The following is a 17,545-nucleotide window of genomic DNA, read 5'->3' as shown; positions in this document are numbered from 1 at the left end:
TTAGGTTCAGCTGCCTGGGGTATTATTTGATATGCCGCTTCCATCTCATCCCTCCCGCCCCGGTACCTGTTACCTTGGCGACAGAAATATCCATTTTTGCCCAGCGTCTCGCTGTTTGCCTTTGCTTCATTGTGTCCCCCTCATTCCTCTTCTCACTCACACACAGACGTAGCAAGGGCAGCCCCCGTCTTTCTTTCCTCTCTCTCTCTCTCTCTCCCTCGCTCCTCTCTCTCTCTCCCTCCATCTGCTGAGAGTCACTCAGGCAGCTTAGATCAGACACTGCAGCGCTCCAGACAAAGGAAGGTGCCGGCAGGAGCACAGCTACCTATCTGGTCTGTTACACTTAATGTAGACAGACGGGCAACCTCGGGTTTCTGGCACCTATTTATTGACAATGCTGCGCTTCTTTTCCAAGACTTGAAAAGACTAAGAGGAGGACTAACTCTCAGTAGGGGTGGGAAACCTTTCTTAAATGCTCAATAACCTCCACCTAACATGTTTCCTCTTTTCCTTTTACAGTTCAGTTCCACATTGCTCATTTGTATGAGATTCAGGTAAGTTCTTGCTTTTATTCAACCCGTGTTTCAGTTATGCTTTCTCCCAAGGACACCAGCTTTGTTTGGTTTCTGTCATTTGACACTGAAAAATAAGTGCTGCATGTTGATTGAACATCCAAGGCGATAGCTCATAACCCACCCACCACTGTTCAATAAGAGCATGTGAATGCAGGGGATAGCCCTGCTTTAAAAAAAAATATATTTGGATCCAGGTGCTGACAAATTGAGGAGGGAGATGAGTGGGTGAGTGGGTGGCATGCGGGAGGGGATAGGAGATTACTCTCAGCCGATCGACGGGGTTGCCACGGAAACAAGAAAGTCTGTCTCCACCTCTTTTGTATGCCGCTGGTCTCTCGCTCTCTCTCTCTCTCTCGGTTTCAAGAGAAGTACAGTAGCTGTAGCCAGCTCTGGGAGTAGCAGCGCTTCACGACTGTGTTGTTGTGTTTTTCTTTTTTTTGTGCTGTGTCAGAACACAACACTGCAGTGGAAGTTTCATGCTTAGGTTACCAGTGAGCAGCAAATCTTTTGGATGCAAAAGTGTTACTAAATTTGGGATAGTGATGAGGCAGTCCTGATATATGCTGCATATCGAAGAGATGGAAATACAGACAAGAGGGACAACCTGGCAATAGTTATGGAAGAGGGACAACCTGGCAATAGTTATGGAAGAGGGACAACCTGGCAATAGTTATGGAAGAGGGACAACCTGGCAATAGTTATGGAAGAGGGACAACCTGGCAATAGTTATGGAAGAGGGACAACCTGGCAATAGTTATGGAAGAGGGACAACCTGGCAATAGTTATGGAAGAGCGACAACCTGGCAATAGTTATGGAAGAGGGACAACCTGGCAATAGTTATGGAAGGAGGACAACATGTCAATAGTTATGGAAGAGGGACAACCTGTCAATAGTTATGGAAGAGGGACAACCTGGCAATAGTTATGGAAGAGGGACAACTTGGCAATAGTTATGGAAGAGGGACAACCTGGCAATAGTTATGGAAGAGGGACAACCTGTCAATAGTTATGGAAGAGGGACAACCTGGCAATAGTTATGGAAGAGGGACAACTTGGCAATAGTTATGGAAGAGGGACAACCTGGCAATAGTTGTGGAAGAGGGACAACCTGTCAATAGTTATGGAAGAGGGACAACCTGGCAATAGTTATGGAAGAGGGACAACCTGGCAATAGTTGTGGAAGAGGGACAACCTGTCAATAGTTATGGAAGAGGGACAACCTGGCAATAGTTGTGGAAGAGGGACAACCTGTCAATAGTTATGGAAGAGGGACAACCTGGCAATAGTTATGGAAGAGGGACAACTTGGCAATAGTTATGGAAGAGGGACAACCTGGCAATAGTTATGGAAGAGGGACAACCTGGCAATAGTTGTGGAAGAGGGACAACCTGTCAATAGTTATGGAAGAGGGACAACCTGGCAATAGTTATGGAAGAGGGACAACCTGGCAATAGTTATGGAAGAGGGACGACCTGGCAATAGTAATGGAAGAGGGACGACCTGGCAATAGTAATGGAAGAGGGACAACCTGGCAATAGTTATGGAAGAGGGACAACCTGGCAATAGTTATGGGTTCAAATTGAATTCTTGATGTGACTTGTGTTTCATTCTCTCTTCTCATCACCCACTCATTGTCCTCCCCATGGTACACCCCCTCTCCACTTGCTCTCTTTCACCTTCTTTGATTCCTCACCACCCCCTCCACTCCTCATATCCAGAAGAGATACCGGGCTGCAAAGGAGGCCTATGAGAGCCTTCTGCAGACGGAGGATCTTCCTGCACAGGTGAAGGCCACTACCCTGCAGCAGCTAGGTAAGAGTTTGCACAGAACTGTAGATGTTTAGAGAAGACGCTACATGTCACGCATTTAAAAAAAAACGTGGTTGATCCAACGTGCTGTTTCCAGGCTGGATGCATCACACAGTGGAACAGCTCGGGGACAGAGCCAGCAGGGACAGCTATGCCATCCAGTGTCTGCAGAAATCTCTGGAGGCCGACCCTAACTCTGGACAGTCCTGGTACTTCCTTGGCAGGTACGTTGCACACACATTCACAACATCAGGACATGATGTAATTAAGCTTTGCCGTGCTTGTGAAATTGGCTAAATATAAACAGGGAAGTTGTGGTCACGAGTCTGCTGTTGAGAAGGACTCAAATATAATATCAATATATTGGTCATGGAATTCCCGCTGTCATGGAGTGCTTGGGGAAAGCTGACAGATTTTTATTTTGTTATTCCGTCTTGACATTACAGATGAAGTTCTAATATTAAATAATGATGTGTTGAGCTGATCTGCTGGTATTAGGATCAGTCAAGGCCTCTTTTAATTGATCAGGATATGCTGTATAATATTTGATCCATTCTTGATTCTCCTCTCTCAACACTGAACCAGTTTCTAAAACGTCCCATATTGCAAAAAATGAGATGCCATGTCTTTTTATGTTGCGATATCTCGGGAAGAAAACAAAACACCGTTTTGACCACAACTCAATAATTCCTATTCTAGTTATGTCCGTTTGTGATGATGTTAAATGTTGGACTAAAATTTTAGATCAGGGTGGCGAAGGAAAAAATAACTTGATCACTTGGAATGCCATCCCAAAACTTTATGTTGCATGCGGTCTGGAACGTATAAATATCTATGTATTAGTTAGTTAACGTGCCATTTGCATAAATGTTTTCCATGTCTGTAGCACAAACCTTACAACTAGCCTGTGTCTCCTGCAGGTGCTATTCTAGTATTGGGAAGGTCCAGGACGCCTTCATCTCCTATCGGCAATCCATAGACAAGTCCGAGGCCAGTGCAGATACCTGGTGCTCTATAGGGTAAGGGTCAATATGTTCAGTCAAGGCTGCAGTTATATTCTCTTATGGTAGTGTGAGTGGATATATGAAAGACTGTGGGATAACACATTTAGGTTTATACATGGACATTTTTGAGTAACCTTTGTTCTCTTCAATTGTTTTCCAAATCTACTCACCCATCTTACCTTCAATTTTCAAACTTAACCCTGTATTCACTCACTTAATTATCCCTCACACTTCCACCGTCCTTTGCATGAAAAACATGCAACATCAATTCCGCCTCTTTTACACACTATATGTCCCGTGCACCCCTTCCTCTCTCCTCACTTCCCAACCCTCATCTCCCAGGGTGTTGTACCAGCAGCAGAACCAGCCCATGGACGCACTGCAGGCCTACATCTGCGCTGTGCAACTGGACCACAGCCACGCCGCCGCCTGGATGGACCTGGGCACCCTCTATGAGTCCTGCAACCAGCCGCACGACGCCATCAAGTGCTACATCAACGCCACACGCAGCAAGGGCTGCACCAACACCACGGCGCTAACCCACCGCATCAAATGCCTGCAGGTGGGTGCAGAGAGGAGTTTAAAGCAAGAGGTTTCCCGTACAAAGGCTGTTTGGATGCAGCTTTAGTTAAATCCTACACATGAAGAAAACAGATGTTCAAATGCAGTCGTCTTCGGGCAGCAACACTTAGTTTGCATCACAGCTTTCCAACAATATTTGTTTAGTGTAAGTGTTGAGGGAAGAACATCAGTGGTTCAGCTTGAGACGCTTACTGACACATGCTGTTATGTCATTAATTAAAACTGCTGGCTGCTATTTATTTAATTTGTGCGCTCCGCGGGGTTACTCATTCGCAACGCTGTTGACTCAATTGGGCGTGTGTTACAGCTGGTGTACCCGGACAAACAGAGATTTATACAGCGGATACAGATCCATCCCTGGATCAGTTTGGGATATCACTGATTGAAACGGCTAGCTGCTGTTTTATTTATTTGTCCGTGCTGCTCTGGGGTGGAATCAAAAGCTGTTTGGTGCTTCTCGTGTGTGTGTGGGCAGAGGACGTGCAATTATTGCCACAAAATGTCAACAAAGAAAAAAACCTCTCGCCTCTGACACTGGCCATTGCTGAATTGTTCTCTCATTATGCAACTTTAAAATGCATTATAAGAGTTACACAAAAAACCCTGAAAAAGTACTGACCAGCACAAGCTGATGGTTGACTCTCAGCAGCAGCAGTTATAGGAAGCAAAGGATGGGGTTTCTCATAGTTCCCCCTCATGCCTTTTGCTTTTCGCATCCCCGTGCAGCTACAACTGTGTTGGATTAGTCTATTTGTTCCACAGGGATGTGAATAAAAGGAGACTTTTGAACATGGAGGACATGAAACCAAACTGGGTTAGAATAAGAATAAATGAGAAACTGAATCCAGTGTCCGTAATAAAATAAAAGCTTTTTATTTTTGCCCGGCTTTACACCTCCAATTCTTAAGACCTTAAAGGGGTAGTTCTGATGTTCTGAAGTGGCTTATATGAGGTGTCAGTAAGCGTCTCAGAGGTTTATATGAGAGCCAACTCCCCATCCACTGTCGGCCATACACTGACTATGGATTAGTACTTTATACAAACCCTCTTGAAACAATCCGAAACTATCCCTTCCTTATGTGAACCTTTTTTGAGCGTGTGCTGAGCGGTGTAATAGAAGAGGCGAGACAAACATGGAAGCACCCGTGAGGACTGATTCACGTGGAAGCTAAAGACAGCTCCCTCAAACTCGCCCTTCCATCGATTTAGACCAACCGGGGCCCCAACGATCCCCATATCTCATGTGTTAATTTCTTCATCTATCTTTTTGTCCAAGCAATGTCATCTTCCTTTACATATGCATGATGGAATGTTACATTTCCACCACTTGTGTTAGCATATTGTCATGGCATTAAGGCAAGCTCAGAGGCTTGCTTTAATGGAACTGTGACCGTGTCTGGGATTACTGTTACTGAATGTCATGAGTACCTCCTTGTGTGGTTGATGCTGTTACATGACGTAGGTATATTAGCCAGCCAGGACACACATCGCTGTAAGTTTCCAGCCTAGCCTCACTTGTGTTATAACCTCTACCTATTTGCCATTGCTGATCATTTCCTTGTTTTGAGGTCATCGTTTATTTCCCCTCCCCCAAAAAAGCCTTGTGTTTTATTATTTTTTTCACGTCGTTTTCCATTCCCTAGGCTCAGTTGAGTAACCCCCAGCTCAGTAGCCTACAGGGTAAAAGTAAAATGCTCCCTCTTATTGAGGAGGCATGGAGTCTACCAATCCCAGCTGAGCTAACCTCCAGGCAGGGAGGCCTGAGCAGTGCACCACAGCAGGTGAGAGACCAGATAGAGCAACTTACACCCCACCTCCCTCCTTCCCTCCCTTCCCACTTGAGTGCACACTCAGATACATAGCAAACACACAATCTTAATGTACACGCAGACACACCTGCTGGTGAACACATGCGCATGCACTGTTGTCCCATACTGACGGGTAACACTTGAGCTTAACTCCACCTCCCACCCCGTGTGTGAATGCAGATGTCTAAAGAAGCCAACGCCAAAAAAAGAGAGACTCCCCGTGATTTATTTACTGCACTGCAACATGAACGCCGTGAAGCTCCGATTAGAGACTTGTCCTGTAAGCGCACCGCTTCATGGTAGAAATTGAACAACAGGTCATTTGTCGCACTTTATTGCAAGTGGAAACGTGCACGTCATGGCTGCTTTATGGCATCTGTTTTGAATGAGGAGGGGGTCGAGCCAAGTGTTACCCAGCCCTGCACTCCCCTTTTTCTTCTCCACAGCACAGTAGTGACTCGGCTTCACCCATCATGCTCAGTTCACGTTAAACCAAAGCAAAATGCATCAATTCAACAAAGCACTTGTGCAGGCCTTTGTTTATTCTTTCCCCATTCAATTTCTCCTTTTTATTAATCCTGTTTTTAATCTAATGTGGTATTCAGGATTACCCCCCCGCGCCCCCCTTCAGTTGATTTACAAATCCAGTTTTAGGTGGCAAACGTTGGACCTGCACCACACTGCTGTTTGCTCTTAATCTGCTTTGGTTTAGACCGGGAGAAATTGCCTTTTCTGAACAGATTAAAGTGCTCTAATTCGAAGTCAAGTGGCTGTTTCTAATCATTCTGGCGCTCATTGACGTTTGGCCTGTGGCTCGCAGTGTGATCGGTGAGGTCGTGCTGCCGTAGAGTGTACCCCCCCCCCCCCTTTTTCCCCATTGGCTCAGTCCATCTTCCTCCCCTTTCAGTAGTTGACCTTAAATGTCCTGCAGCTGCTCACAAAAGCCCCAGCAATGCCCCCTAGTGTTTCATTTCCACCTCACTCATTCATGCCCATCATATAGTAGATGCGAGTAGTTCCTTTGTGTTCATGTTTGTATGTGTGTGTGTGTGTGTGTGTGATCACTGTTGTGTTATCGACTTCTAGCTTTTGATTTTGTTGATTTATCGGCTTTGACTTGGTGAGAGTCAGTTCACTGAGAGATATTCCAGTGTGTTTTGGAATGAGGGCGTTTTAGATGGATACTTTTCAATGGGTCAGATGTGACTTCATGCATTTCTTTAGTAGATTTAACTGAAAGTATTTGCTTTTTAGAGTCAGCTATAACAAAACAAAGCAAGCAAAGGCTAGGGCTGGGCAATTCAATCACATTTTCTTCTAAATTACCATTTTGGCTTTGGATTATTCTGAAAACAAGAGAATAGATCGAGGCTTATTGAAATGTTTTCACTTAATTACTGACTGGAATATGTTGACTGTAGTTTGACAAAATGTTAAAAATACATTAAGGATTTTTCAGTAGTTTTGTGGAAGTGCTCTACAACATACAGTATTTGATCTGGTCTAATTTATTTTTAAATTAATATTTTTATATACGTTTAGTTGCTTTCAGGTGGTCGTGGCATTACAGTTTAATTTATCTATTTTATTTAGTTGAATTCTATTTGAAAAATCAGGAAATTCCGTTTTTTTTTTTAAATTAAGTTCAGTAAATGCAAGATGTGTCCAAAGTCAATATTGGAGCTCAAATTCAGTATTAGCCAAAATAATTATTTATTTATATATTTTCTTTTGCAATAACCCATTACAAGCCATTAGGCTACCCTGACCTAAAGCAACAGTGAGGTTTTGTTGAACTGAATTCCAGGGCAGTCACACCGGCTCATAGGCTCCCTCAGAGGTAATGGTAAAGCTGTCAGTGTGTGTGGAATGTGTTGCAACCTTTCATCTTAAAGCTTGAGTTATGCCATTGTGCCCTTACACAGCTGCAACTGCCTTTATATTGTCTGAAAGTGCAATCAGGAATCTATGGAATGGATGAAGAACTATATTAAGAGTCATTACGAGAGCTTTGAGGGCTGCAGGTGTTGATACGAAGCAGTAGTGTTTCCACCCGGAGAACCGCCCCGGGGCTGCCGTTGCCCTAGAAAGACACCTTCAGATACACAGGAATGTTTTTGCTCTTTATGTCCTGCTTGTTTGTGAAAACACCAGCACCGAATCACAGTATTGCTCTTCTTTTCTCTCTTTTTCTTATTCTCCATCCCTTGCTTTGCTTTGCCCTTTGACCTCATCCTCTTGCCGTACTTTGTTTTCTCCCTTTTTTGCTACTCGACACATAACCACGCTTGATCGCTTTTTTCCCCCGCCCCCTCCATTTTATTTTTTATTATCACCACTTGCTTTCTTTCGTCTCGCTCTGTTCCGACCCTTCCTGTCCCCCGTGACCTTTTGTTATGTCCTTCCATTCACGTTTCTTTTCCTCCGTATGTTTCTTTTGCTTCCCTCTGCCTGCGCTCCCGCCATCCCCTCCCCTCCAGGCTTGTAAGCCCAATCACAGTGCAGAGGGCGGGGGCTCGGGTCAGTCTCTGCCCCCTCATGTGGGCCCGCTGGGCCAAGCAGAGGACCAGTCCTGCCCAGCCAAGAGGAGGAGAGCCTCCAGCCCTGGCAAGGTAAATACCATAGGGACTGCATCATTTAAAGGTCCTATTTTGTAAGCAAGATTTGTGTCTTTTTTTATTTATTATTATTATAAATCAGGTCGAAACATTCACCAATCGGAGCTGCCTAGGCACCAAACATACATTAAAGCATGAGAACATGTTCTAGAAACCCAAAATACAAGTATGAACCTGAAAATGAGCATAATATGGGACCTGTAACTGCTGCTTTACTCTTGTAGTAGGTAGTTACAGTCATGCAGATGAATCTCTACTGTGTCCTTAATTAGATCTTTACCTTACAAGTTATAATAATGTGTTTTTCAGGGCGACTCATGGGTCAGTAGCCCACCACAGCAGCCAGTTCCCAACTGGTACCTCTCCCCGCAGAAATTACAGGCAAGTATTATATCTTATCTCATGTTTAATTCTAATCATTTATGATCTCCGCTTTTCTGTTAACTGTCTTATTGCCGTCCGTCTTCAGGTGCTGGAACAGTTGCGGAGTAACCGGGCCAGCCTGAAGCCCCCACAGCTTCAGATGCTGGGGCAGCTGGAGGCTCAGCTCACCATGATGCAGCAGCACCAGAACCAGGTAAAAACATCCACCGTCTCGTCAAATATTAACACTGGTGCCACTAGGTGTAGTGTGCTCCAAAAGTAACGCAGGTTCAGTTGATCCTGATGAAGTAAATACATTTAAGCTGAGCATTCACCGGTCCTATAAGGTTCAAGTCTGTGCAGATCTATGCTCCAGTCCTTTCCACAGTCAGATTCCAGTAATGTATACTGGGTAATTAAAGGCTTAAACTATAATTGTTAGACAAGTATGTAAACACTGCATGATGTATGTTCCTACAGTAGTATGCAAATCCTTTTCGTGATGTGTTGTGGCATGCTAAGACGTTAGACCGTTGGTGTTTGGCAAGTAGTATATTTCAAGTGAGAGCAGGAGCATTTCCACCTTGACAGGTAAGAATGTGAACATCAGCTGTGTTTTTCTAACTGACTGAATTATCTTTAGCGCTCCCCCATCTGGTTCCCTCCCCCAGATCTTAACAAAAAAACAATAAATGTCTCTATAATTACAACCGTGGTGTTTTGTGGTTGTTGTCTTTTCCATTTATAGATGAGACAGAATGCCTCAGGAGGTCAAGTGCGCCCCTCTCTCCCCAACGGCCCCACAACCAACTCCCTCCCCTCCCCCAACCCCAGCCTCCACCCCACACGGCCCCACCTGGGACCCCACCGGCCCCTGTGCCCGCCTCAGCCACTGGCCAACGGGCCCGTGGGCCCTGGGACACACGGACACTCAGAATCCCTGCCTGTGGGTGACAGTAGTAACAGTAGTAATAATCAGTCAGGGCCCACGGCCACAGGACCCAACGGAGACGTGCCTTACCTGCAACCTGCCGGCAGCGGCGACGCAGCACTGCTACCTCACACCTGCACAAGCACGCAAACACAGGACGCCACGCAGCGTCAGGCCCTGCACCTAAACTCCTCTCAGGTTTGTTTTTTCACTAGTCCTCTTTATTTGTCAGTACCTGTGACATCACCATGTCTTGAGAATTATTACTCCCTTTCGGCAAGTTGAAATGGATATAATACTTTTTTATCCTACTGACCTACTTGGCTCTGTTGGAAAAACCTTGAGAGGCTCCGTTAAGTGGTTTCATGAAACATGCTGTGAAATCCCTCCCACGGGACTGTAAATGAAAGTATGCAGAGCCAAGATGTGTACATGTAGGAGTAGAAAGAGGTAGGGCTCACAACTCATATTTTATTCTCATATTCTTCTGTTTAAGCTTCTATTTAGGTTACAGCGTCTCACTTAACACAAGGATCAGGAAGATAGATGTACCTGGCAAAAGTTGTGAACCTTTTAGTTAATGAGAACATCAGATATCTGCATCTGCAGATATCTGCTGCAGTCATCCTGTCTTTACTTTCTGCTTTCCCAGAATAACACTTTCTCTCTTCTTCCTTCAGGGGCTTCAGAAGGGGTGTGTTCCACATGCGACGTCCTCCAGTAGTGAGGGGACCCTCTCTCACCCCCAGACCCTGAACTCCATCGCCCCCATGCACCCCAACAATCAGGTTGGACATTCCACTAACGCGCCATCGCCACGACAGCAGGCTCACAACCACCTCCCGTCACCTCCCTCCCTACCCCACTCCTCTACCTCAGGTGGAGCAGCACCTGGTGCGTCCGCTACCAAAGATAGCAACACCGCAGCCGCCCTCGTCGCGGCAGCCGCATCCCTCGGCAACGGGGGCTCTGAGGGCAAGATGCCATCGCCGCAGCCGTCAGCTGATGGCAAAACGGCGCAGGCAGATGGCCTTGCCAATCACGTACACTCGGGAGATGGCAAGGTGGCAGAAGGTGGCGAGAAGCCGAGCCTTAGCGCAGACAATCCTAGACTATCTGCCCTGCTGGCAGGGGGGAAGGGCCCTGTGGAGGATGAGGGACCGTCACAAGGGACTGCATCCACAGCATCCGCCACGTCCGAATCCCACAAGAAAATCAACAACATCCACCCGGCCGTCCTGCCCTCCACCCCCCACGCGCAGGGCAGCTCGGCTGCCTCCTCGCCCATCTCTGCCATATCCACCGCCACGCCCTCACCCAAATCCTCAGAACACACCCAAACAGGCGCCCAGAGCCCCGCCACCGCTGCATCTACTGCACCTGCCGTGAACGGTAACGGCAAAGGAGGCATCTCTGAGGACTCTCAAAGCCCGCTGAAGGCTGAGCCGCCCGCCGTCGCCAGTCTCAAAGCTACACCTCCGCATGGACACAGCTCCTCCTCCTCATCATCGTCATCTTCAATATCCATCTACCCCAGCTCCACAGACGTGCTAAAGGCCTGCAGGTGAGACTGAAACACACACACACATTTTTCTTTCACATCAAGGTGTCCGGCAGTATGCTGCAGGCTCTGTTTAATTCTTCTCTCGGCTGGAATGATGGTCTTTTTGTAACATACTGCACACTCTGGGAGAGTTTTAAAATCTAGGCTGAACTGATAATTTGTGTTTAAATCTGTGCTCAAGGTCCAGATAGAATTGGTCTCGGTTAGTGGAAATGGGTGTCTGCTTTAGCTTCAATGTGTTTAAATGTTTTTCCAAAATGTCATCGGCCTGAAGCTTAATTTCATGTGACGGTAAAATTAGTTTGTGAGGTGAATCATGAAATGGTGCAAATGAGTTGAACAGTGCGGTTTTGCTTTGAACACGTCTCCTCCTGGTGGAATTTCAGAGCAACTACAGAACCAAAGGCAAATTATTATGTAACTGTAAACAACACCGAAGGCTACTGGGCAGTCCTGTTGCCATGCAGATATTATTTAGCATAGTTGAATAGATTCCTCCGTTTGGTTGCACTCATTTCATGCACTATTTTACATTTGATTGGTCAAATCAGCTGCTAAGAAGGAGGTTTATTAACTGGTGTTTTCATTTCTTTATACGCTGTATCTGTTATCATTAAAATATTCTCTGCTCTGTGTGTGCGCAGGAACCTGGGGAGGAACGGTCTCTCCAACAGCAGTATCCTCCTCGATAAGTGCCCCCCGCCCCGGCTGCCCCCTCCACCCTCACCGGTCCTGCCCAAAGACAAGCTCAACCCTCCGACACCCAGTATCTATGTGAGTGTTACCCGTCTTATCTTGATCATTAAAGCATGTTGTCACAGTACGTTTATGTATGTATATCCTTTAACTTCCTGTTTTTCCTGTCTGTTGACCAGCTGGAGAACAAGAGGGACGCTTTCTTCCCCCCACTGCACCAGTTCTGCACAAACCCCTCCAACCCTGTCACTGTCATCAGAGGACTGGCCGGAGCACTCAAACTAGGTAAATGTATAGTTACAGTATTTATTATGCGTGTGTGTTTTTACGTGATATATCAGTCACAAAGTTTTGACTGGTGTTCCCTCTCCGGCATCTCTTTAGACCTAGGTCTGTTCTCCACAAAGACGTTGGTAGAGGCAAACCCGGAGCACCTGGTGGAGGTCTGGACGCAGCTCTCTCAGCCCGCTGACGAGAACTGGGACCCGGCCGGCACCAAGAAAATGTGGCGTTGCGAAAGCGCCCGCGCCCACACCACCATCGCCAAATACGCCCAGTATCAGGCCGCTTCCTTCCAGGAGTCCCTACGGGTCAGTTTTTGATTGCGTCCTCTGGATTCTAAACAAGACTCCGAACATATAAATATATAGTCATACCGCTGGCTTAATGCGTTTCCTGTTTGTTTTCAGGAGGAAAATGAGAAGAAGGCACTAAAGGAGCCCTCGGACACAGAGCCAGCATCAGCTGAGAGGTACCTGATGGTGTTCTTTATCTTTGGGTAGTTATTTAGCCCTTGAGAAAGCTTCAGACTCTGTGTGGCTAATTGTGAATTGTCTTTGCGTGTGTGTGTCTTCAGTGTTGCACGCAAAAGAAGGGGACCCTTAAAGCACATCAAGTTTGGAACCAACATCGATGTGTCGGACGAAAGGAAGTGAGTACGGATCGAAGGCGCTTTGAGACTTAAAAGCGCTACACTCCGATGTCATAACGACCATTTGTCTCTCCCGCGCTCCTCCAGGTGGAAACAGCAACTCCAGGAGCTCAGCAAACTGCCGGCATTCGCTCGGGTCGTGTCGGCCGGTAACCTGCTCAGCCACGTGGGTCACACCATCCTGGGCATGAACACAGTCCAGCTCTACATGAAGGTCCCCGGGAGCAGGATAGCAGGTTCATACACACGCATACTTTCTGGGACATGATAGGGACATCAGTTTTTTGGTTTTTGTGGATTTGAGCAGTGACGATATATTTTTGGACGTTTTCTCCAGGTCACCAGGAACACAATAACTTCTGTGCCGTCAACATCAACATCGGGCCAGGAGACTGTGAATGGTTTGCCGTACCAGAGCCCTACTGGGGAGTGATGAGCAACTTCTGTGAAAAGTAAGACGAGCTAGAATACGGTCTCGAGCTGTACAGATGTCAACTCCACCCCCTTTTTTTGCTCAATTCCTATACAAATGTCTCCCTCCCACACCTCCAGGAACAACATCAACTTCCTGATGGGCTCGTGGTGGCCCAACCTGGAGGACCTGTACGAGGCCGACGTGCCTGTCTATCGGTTCATCCAGCGTCCAGGCGACCTGGTGTGGCTTAACACCGGCACCGTCCATTGGGTGCAGGCCATCGGGTGGTGCAACAACATTGCATGGAACGTTGGACCTCTCACCGGTACGCATGGGATTAAGGAATATGGGATGTGTTAATGGTACCCGGGGAGTCAAGAGGAGGGTCAGAAGCCATCGATTCCTACTGTTGTGATCTCTACATATGATATCCCCCCCACAGTTCTTAGAATTTTCAACAAAACGAGAATGTTACACTAAAAAAGTGTGTAGATGTCCCTACACAATTCACAAATTTGTCTTCCAGAAATTATGTCTAATATGGTGACCTTTACTGTGATGTTTTAAAAGCTTTTCTGCTGATTAGTGACCTTTTTAGCTGATAATTGGGCTGATTACGGCATGGTTTTTTCCCCCGTCTATAACAGGTGCACTTTTCAGTCATCTCCACGATGGCACGAATCCACTTTGTGCATACAAACATCTCCCGGTGTCTTGTGTTCATTTCAAGTAACGTACCGTTTTTTTTACTTTTTCAGCCCACCAGTACAAGCTGGCTGTGGAGCGCTACGAGTGGAATAAGTTCCAGAGTGTCAAGTCCATGGTTCCCATGGTGCACCTCTCCTGGAACATGGCACGCAACATCAAAGTGTCCGACCACAAGCTGTTCGAGATGATCAAGTGAGTGTCCGGATCCTCTCAGAACTTTGTTTGTATTACATGTTCGCAAAAAGGCTCGAAATGTGACAACGCGTCCTTGTCGCAGGTACTGCTTGTTGCGGACGTTGAAGCAGTGTCAGTGGGTAAAGGAAGCCCTCGTGACGGCAGGCAAGGAAACGGTGCTGCGGCCGAGGACCAGGGACGAGCCGGCCCACTACTGCACCATCTGTGAGGTCAGTGACCCCACGGGGGGACATGTCCGCGTCAGGGGTGTGAATTTTAACAGGATTTCACACCTCTTTTTTCCGAGTGTAAAATAATTGTTTCGCCACTTCCTCAACCGCTCACATTCTGAACAGCATGTTGGAGCAGAACTAAATGTCCCCTCATTGTGCGTCTGAATCTAATCATTTGTTATTCAAGGTTAAGATAAAATGCCTGAAAAGAATGAGGGTATGAAAACTGAACTGCTGTGTCAAGTGTTCATAGAATTATAAATAATTTAGTTATGGCCCTCACGATCAGCTGGTACATTGAGTTAAAGTCTGACTTTTTGTTTGAGCTAATTAATGGGCATGCAAGTGGATTTTATGTGAATGCAATGCTTTCGGCTGTTTAGCAGAAATGTCTACTTATCCAATTAGACGTCTGCTGTCGTGTCCTAGAAATTGGTCTATTATTCACTGTCTGTGGAACAGCTCCAGGATATGTCTCTAGATTACATCAGCTCTGCAGTCGCTGCTGTTCAGCTCCAGTCCCATTCACAAAGAGTTACAACACAACAGAAATGACGTTGAAGCCGTTCAATTTGCGCCACCTATTCTATGTGTTTTGTGTATGCTTACGCTGCAGGTGGAGGTGTTCAACCTGCTGTTCGTGCGCCGCGAGCTCCTGTCAAAGAAGCAGTACGTGGTCCACTGTCAGGACTGTGCCAGGAAAGGCAGCGCCACGCTGGACAACTTTGTGGTGCTGGAGCAGCACAGGATGGAGGACCTGATGCAGGTCTACGACCAGTTCACTTTAGTAAGTCTCCAGACTGGGGGAGAGAGGCCCCTGTTTCCTCTTTCAAACTGAAGGAATGTTTCAGTCCATTTATGTGAATCGACCAAACAAATGTAGATTCACCTGAAATAAAAAGACTATTTGCACTCTTAAAGGGATACTTTACTCATTTTAATCCAGGTCTGTGTCATGGCAGTGGTAACATCTAACAACTCTTTTAATGGCACAAGGTTTCCTACAACTGCTTTTAAATTGCCTCCCCATTACACAGGTTCATCAAACAAGGAAACCGTGATGTTGTATAAAGAATAGAATAGAATGACAAATAAAACACTTTGTACATAACATATATCGAATCCAATATATACATAGTGTGTATATACAGTGCAAAGTGTGCTTTAAACAATAAACAATAATAATATATACAACAAAACAAAATATACTATAACTATAATAATATGTACAACAAAACAAAGAGACCAGAAACTGGATATACATAAAAGTTTATAAGGTGACTGGTGAAGGCTGTGGTTCCTCTTAAAACTTGATGAGTACAGGAAGCTCGATGTTATTTGCGATCATAAAACAACACTTTGTTTTTGTGAATATTAAAATCTTAGACTTTTAATGGACAGGTCTCCCTGCAGTATAACCTGCTAATAAAAGTGATATTTCAGTGATTATTACATATTTTTGTCTATGGTATTTTTACATTTTGACCACAGAGGCCTCGCTCAATGACTTGACTTGACTAATATGTGTGTGTGCTCTTCCTCACCAGGCCCCTCCTCTTCATTCATCTTCATCTTGACATTAGGTGCCACTCTCTTCTTCTTCTGCTGTGGAGCCATGAAGCCCATTTCCAGGAACTCGTATTACGAATAAAAAAACAAACAAACAAACAAAAAAAAACCACCTACATACGCGGACCATTTCTGATATTCAGGAAAGCCAAGGCCGTCTCCCCCACCCTCACCACCGCCCCCTCCCATTATGGCTGGTCTCCATAGCGACGGCTGGAGGCTGAGGCGGCCGAGTGTGTCTGTCTATGCAACCTGTTGGAAGCGCTGAGGCCCGGCCCTTCCAGAGGGGGGCGCCACCGAGCTCGCTAACAGGACTTGTTTCTCTCTTCTCCCTCCCTCCCAGCCCCCTCTACAGTGACAATGGTTCAGCCCTGTTTTAATGGAGGACTTAATCAAAAAACGGTTGGGAACAGGGGGACGAGGGGGCGTTTGGGATTCTTAATGCGTGATAAAAATGTTTTGTAGATACTTGTTAACTGTCACAACTGGCAACACCACCCGTAAAAGACTACTGACTTGACAAGCTTTCTCTCTCTCTCTCTCCCTTTTCTTTTCTATTCTGGCAGCAGGATGAAATGTTGGCTTTGATTTCTAGAACTTCCCCAAATTGTTCAGTTTTTTTTTCCTTCTAAGGAGCACTAGCCTAACTGGTCTTTTTCTATGGTAGATAGTCGTTTTAAGACTCTTTGGACAGCAAAATCTCCAAAAAAATTTGTAATGTGAAGAATTAAGGTGATTTTTCGTTTCTTTTTCTTTCTTTTTTTACAGCTTTTACGTTTTATCTTTGTCTCGTTCTTTTCAAAACTATGACGTTTTGTTTGTTTCTTAGGTAAAAAAAGGAAAAAACCGTAGTGGGGGAAAAAAATCTTACTAGCCAAGTCACAAAGAGAATGGGTTGCACATAGACTTATGAAATAAAGTTTAATTTGTGATTTTTTTGTTTTGTTTTTCGTTACGTTTCTAATCTTGATGTAAATTTACACTATTTATAAATACATATTTATTGCTTGAAAATATTTGTTGATGGAATGCTGTTATTTTTTCCAGAGTACCTGCCATTAAATTTGAAGGAGTTTTGTCATTTTAACACGACTCCTCTTACATTTTCTATATATAAATAAAATTGCTTAGCAAGCATTGTACAGAAACGGACATTTAAAATTGTTTTATTGTTTGAAGAATGTTTTATGATGAGTCAATAAACACAAAGTTGTCAAATTATCCGTGCCTTCTGCTTCCTCAGACATACATCTTCACATAGTCATTTGAATGCCATCCTTTACAGTAAATACCTAAAGAAATCACAGAAACACAAGTAAACATAGGCATTGATGTGAGGATAGGCCTGAAACCCAGCAGACAATGTAGCTGTAGACTGACACACACAGAATCCTACACTGAATGCCAGGTCCAGAACTTACCCAGTATCTCAAATTGTCATTTTTCTTTATTATAAAAAACACTTCTGTCCTCTTAACTACCCATGCAGTCTTGGATTAACTCCGTCCAAGGCTTTTCTCTTCACGGTGGGTGGGCACTCATGACATTTCTTTGAAATTAAAAAG

The 17,545-nt window shown here is 45.4% G+C and overlaps 1 protein-coding gene across 2 annotated transcripts in view; it reads left to right on the top strand.

Moving 5' to 3' along the window:
* Positions 1-17,192, top strand: part of LOC310964985 (lysine-specific demethylase 6A-like) — a 29,667-nt gene extending 12,475 nt beyond the window's left edge. The window contains exons 8-30 of one of the 2 annotated variants that reach the window (XM_083938339.1): positions 520-554; positions 2,294-2,387; positions 2,482-2,608; positions 3,305-3,403; positions 3,731-3,950; positions 5,614-5,751; positions 8,259-8,390; positions 8,706-8,777; positions 8,866-8,973; positions 9,508-9,888; positions 10,371-11,254; positions 11,899-12,028; positions 12,130-12,235; positions 12,335-12,540; positions 12,640-12,701; positions 12,807-12,881; positions 12,969-13,117; positions 13,219-13,333; positions 13,434-13,621; positions 14,055-14,196; positions 14,282-14,408; positions 15,028-15,198; positions 15,959-17,192. In XM_083938339.1, coding sequence (XP_083794465.1) covers positions 520-554; positions 2,294-2,387; positions 2,482-2,608; positions 3,305-3,403; positions 3,731-3,950; positions 5,614-5,751; positions 8,259-8,390; positions 8,706-8,777; positions 8,866-8,973; positions 9,508-9,888; positions 10,371-11,254; positions 11,899-12,028; positions 12,130-12,235; positions 12,335-12,540; positions 12,640-12,701; positions 12,807-12,881; positions 12,969-13,117; positions 13,219-13,333; positions 13,434-13,621; positions 14,055-14,196; positions 14,282-14,408; positions 15,028-15,198; positions 15,959-15,988 — 3,791 coding nt within the window. In that variant the 3' untranslated portion in view covers positions 15,989-17,192. The remainder of the gene's footprint in view (positions 1-519; positions 555-2,293; positions 2,388-2,481; positions 2,609-3,304; positions 3,404-3,730; positions 3,951-5,613; positions 5,752-8,258; positions 8,391-8,705; positions 8,778-8,865; positions 8,974-9,507; positions 9,889-10,370; positions 11,255-11,898; positions 12,029-12,129; positions 12,236-12,334; positions 12,541-12,639; positions 12,702-12,806; positions 12,882-12,968; positions 13,118-13,218; positions 13,334-13,433; positions 13,622-14,054; positions 14,197-14,281; positions 14,409-15,027; positions 15,199-15,958) is intronic. The other variant, XM_083938340.1, reaches the window with a different exon arrangement.
* Positions 17,193-17,545: the final 353 nt, after the last annotated feature.

Source organism: Echiichthys vipera, assembly GCF_963691815.1.
Source record: "Echiichthys vipera genome assembly, chromosome: 23".
Lineage (NCBI taxonomy): Eukaryota > Metazoa > Chordata > Actinopteri > Perciformes > Trachinidae > Echiichthys > Echiichthys vipera.
This window is presented reverse-complemented; position numbering and strand designations above follow the sequence as displayed.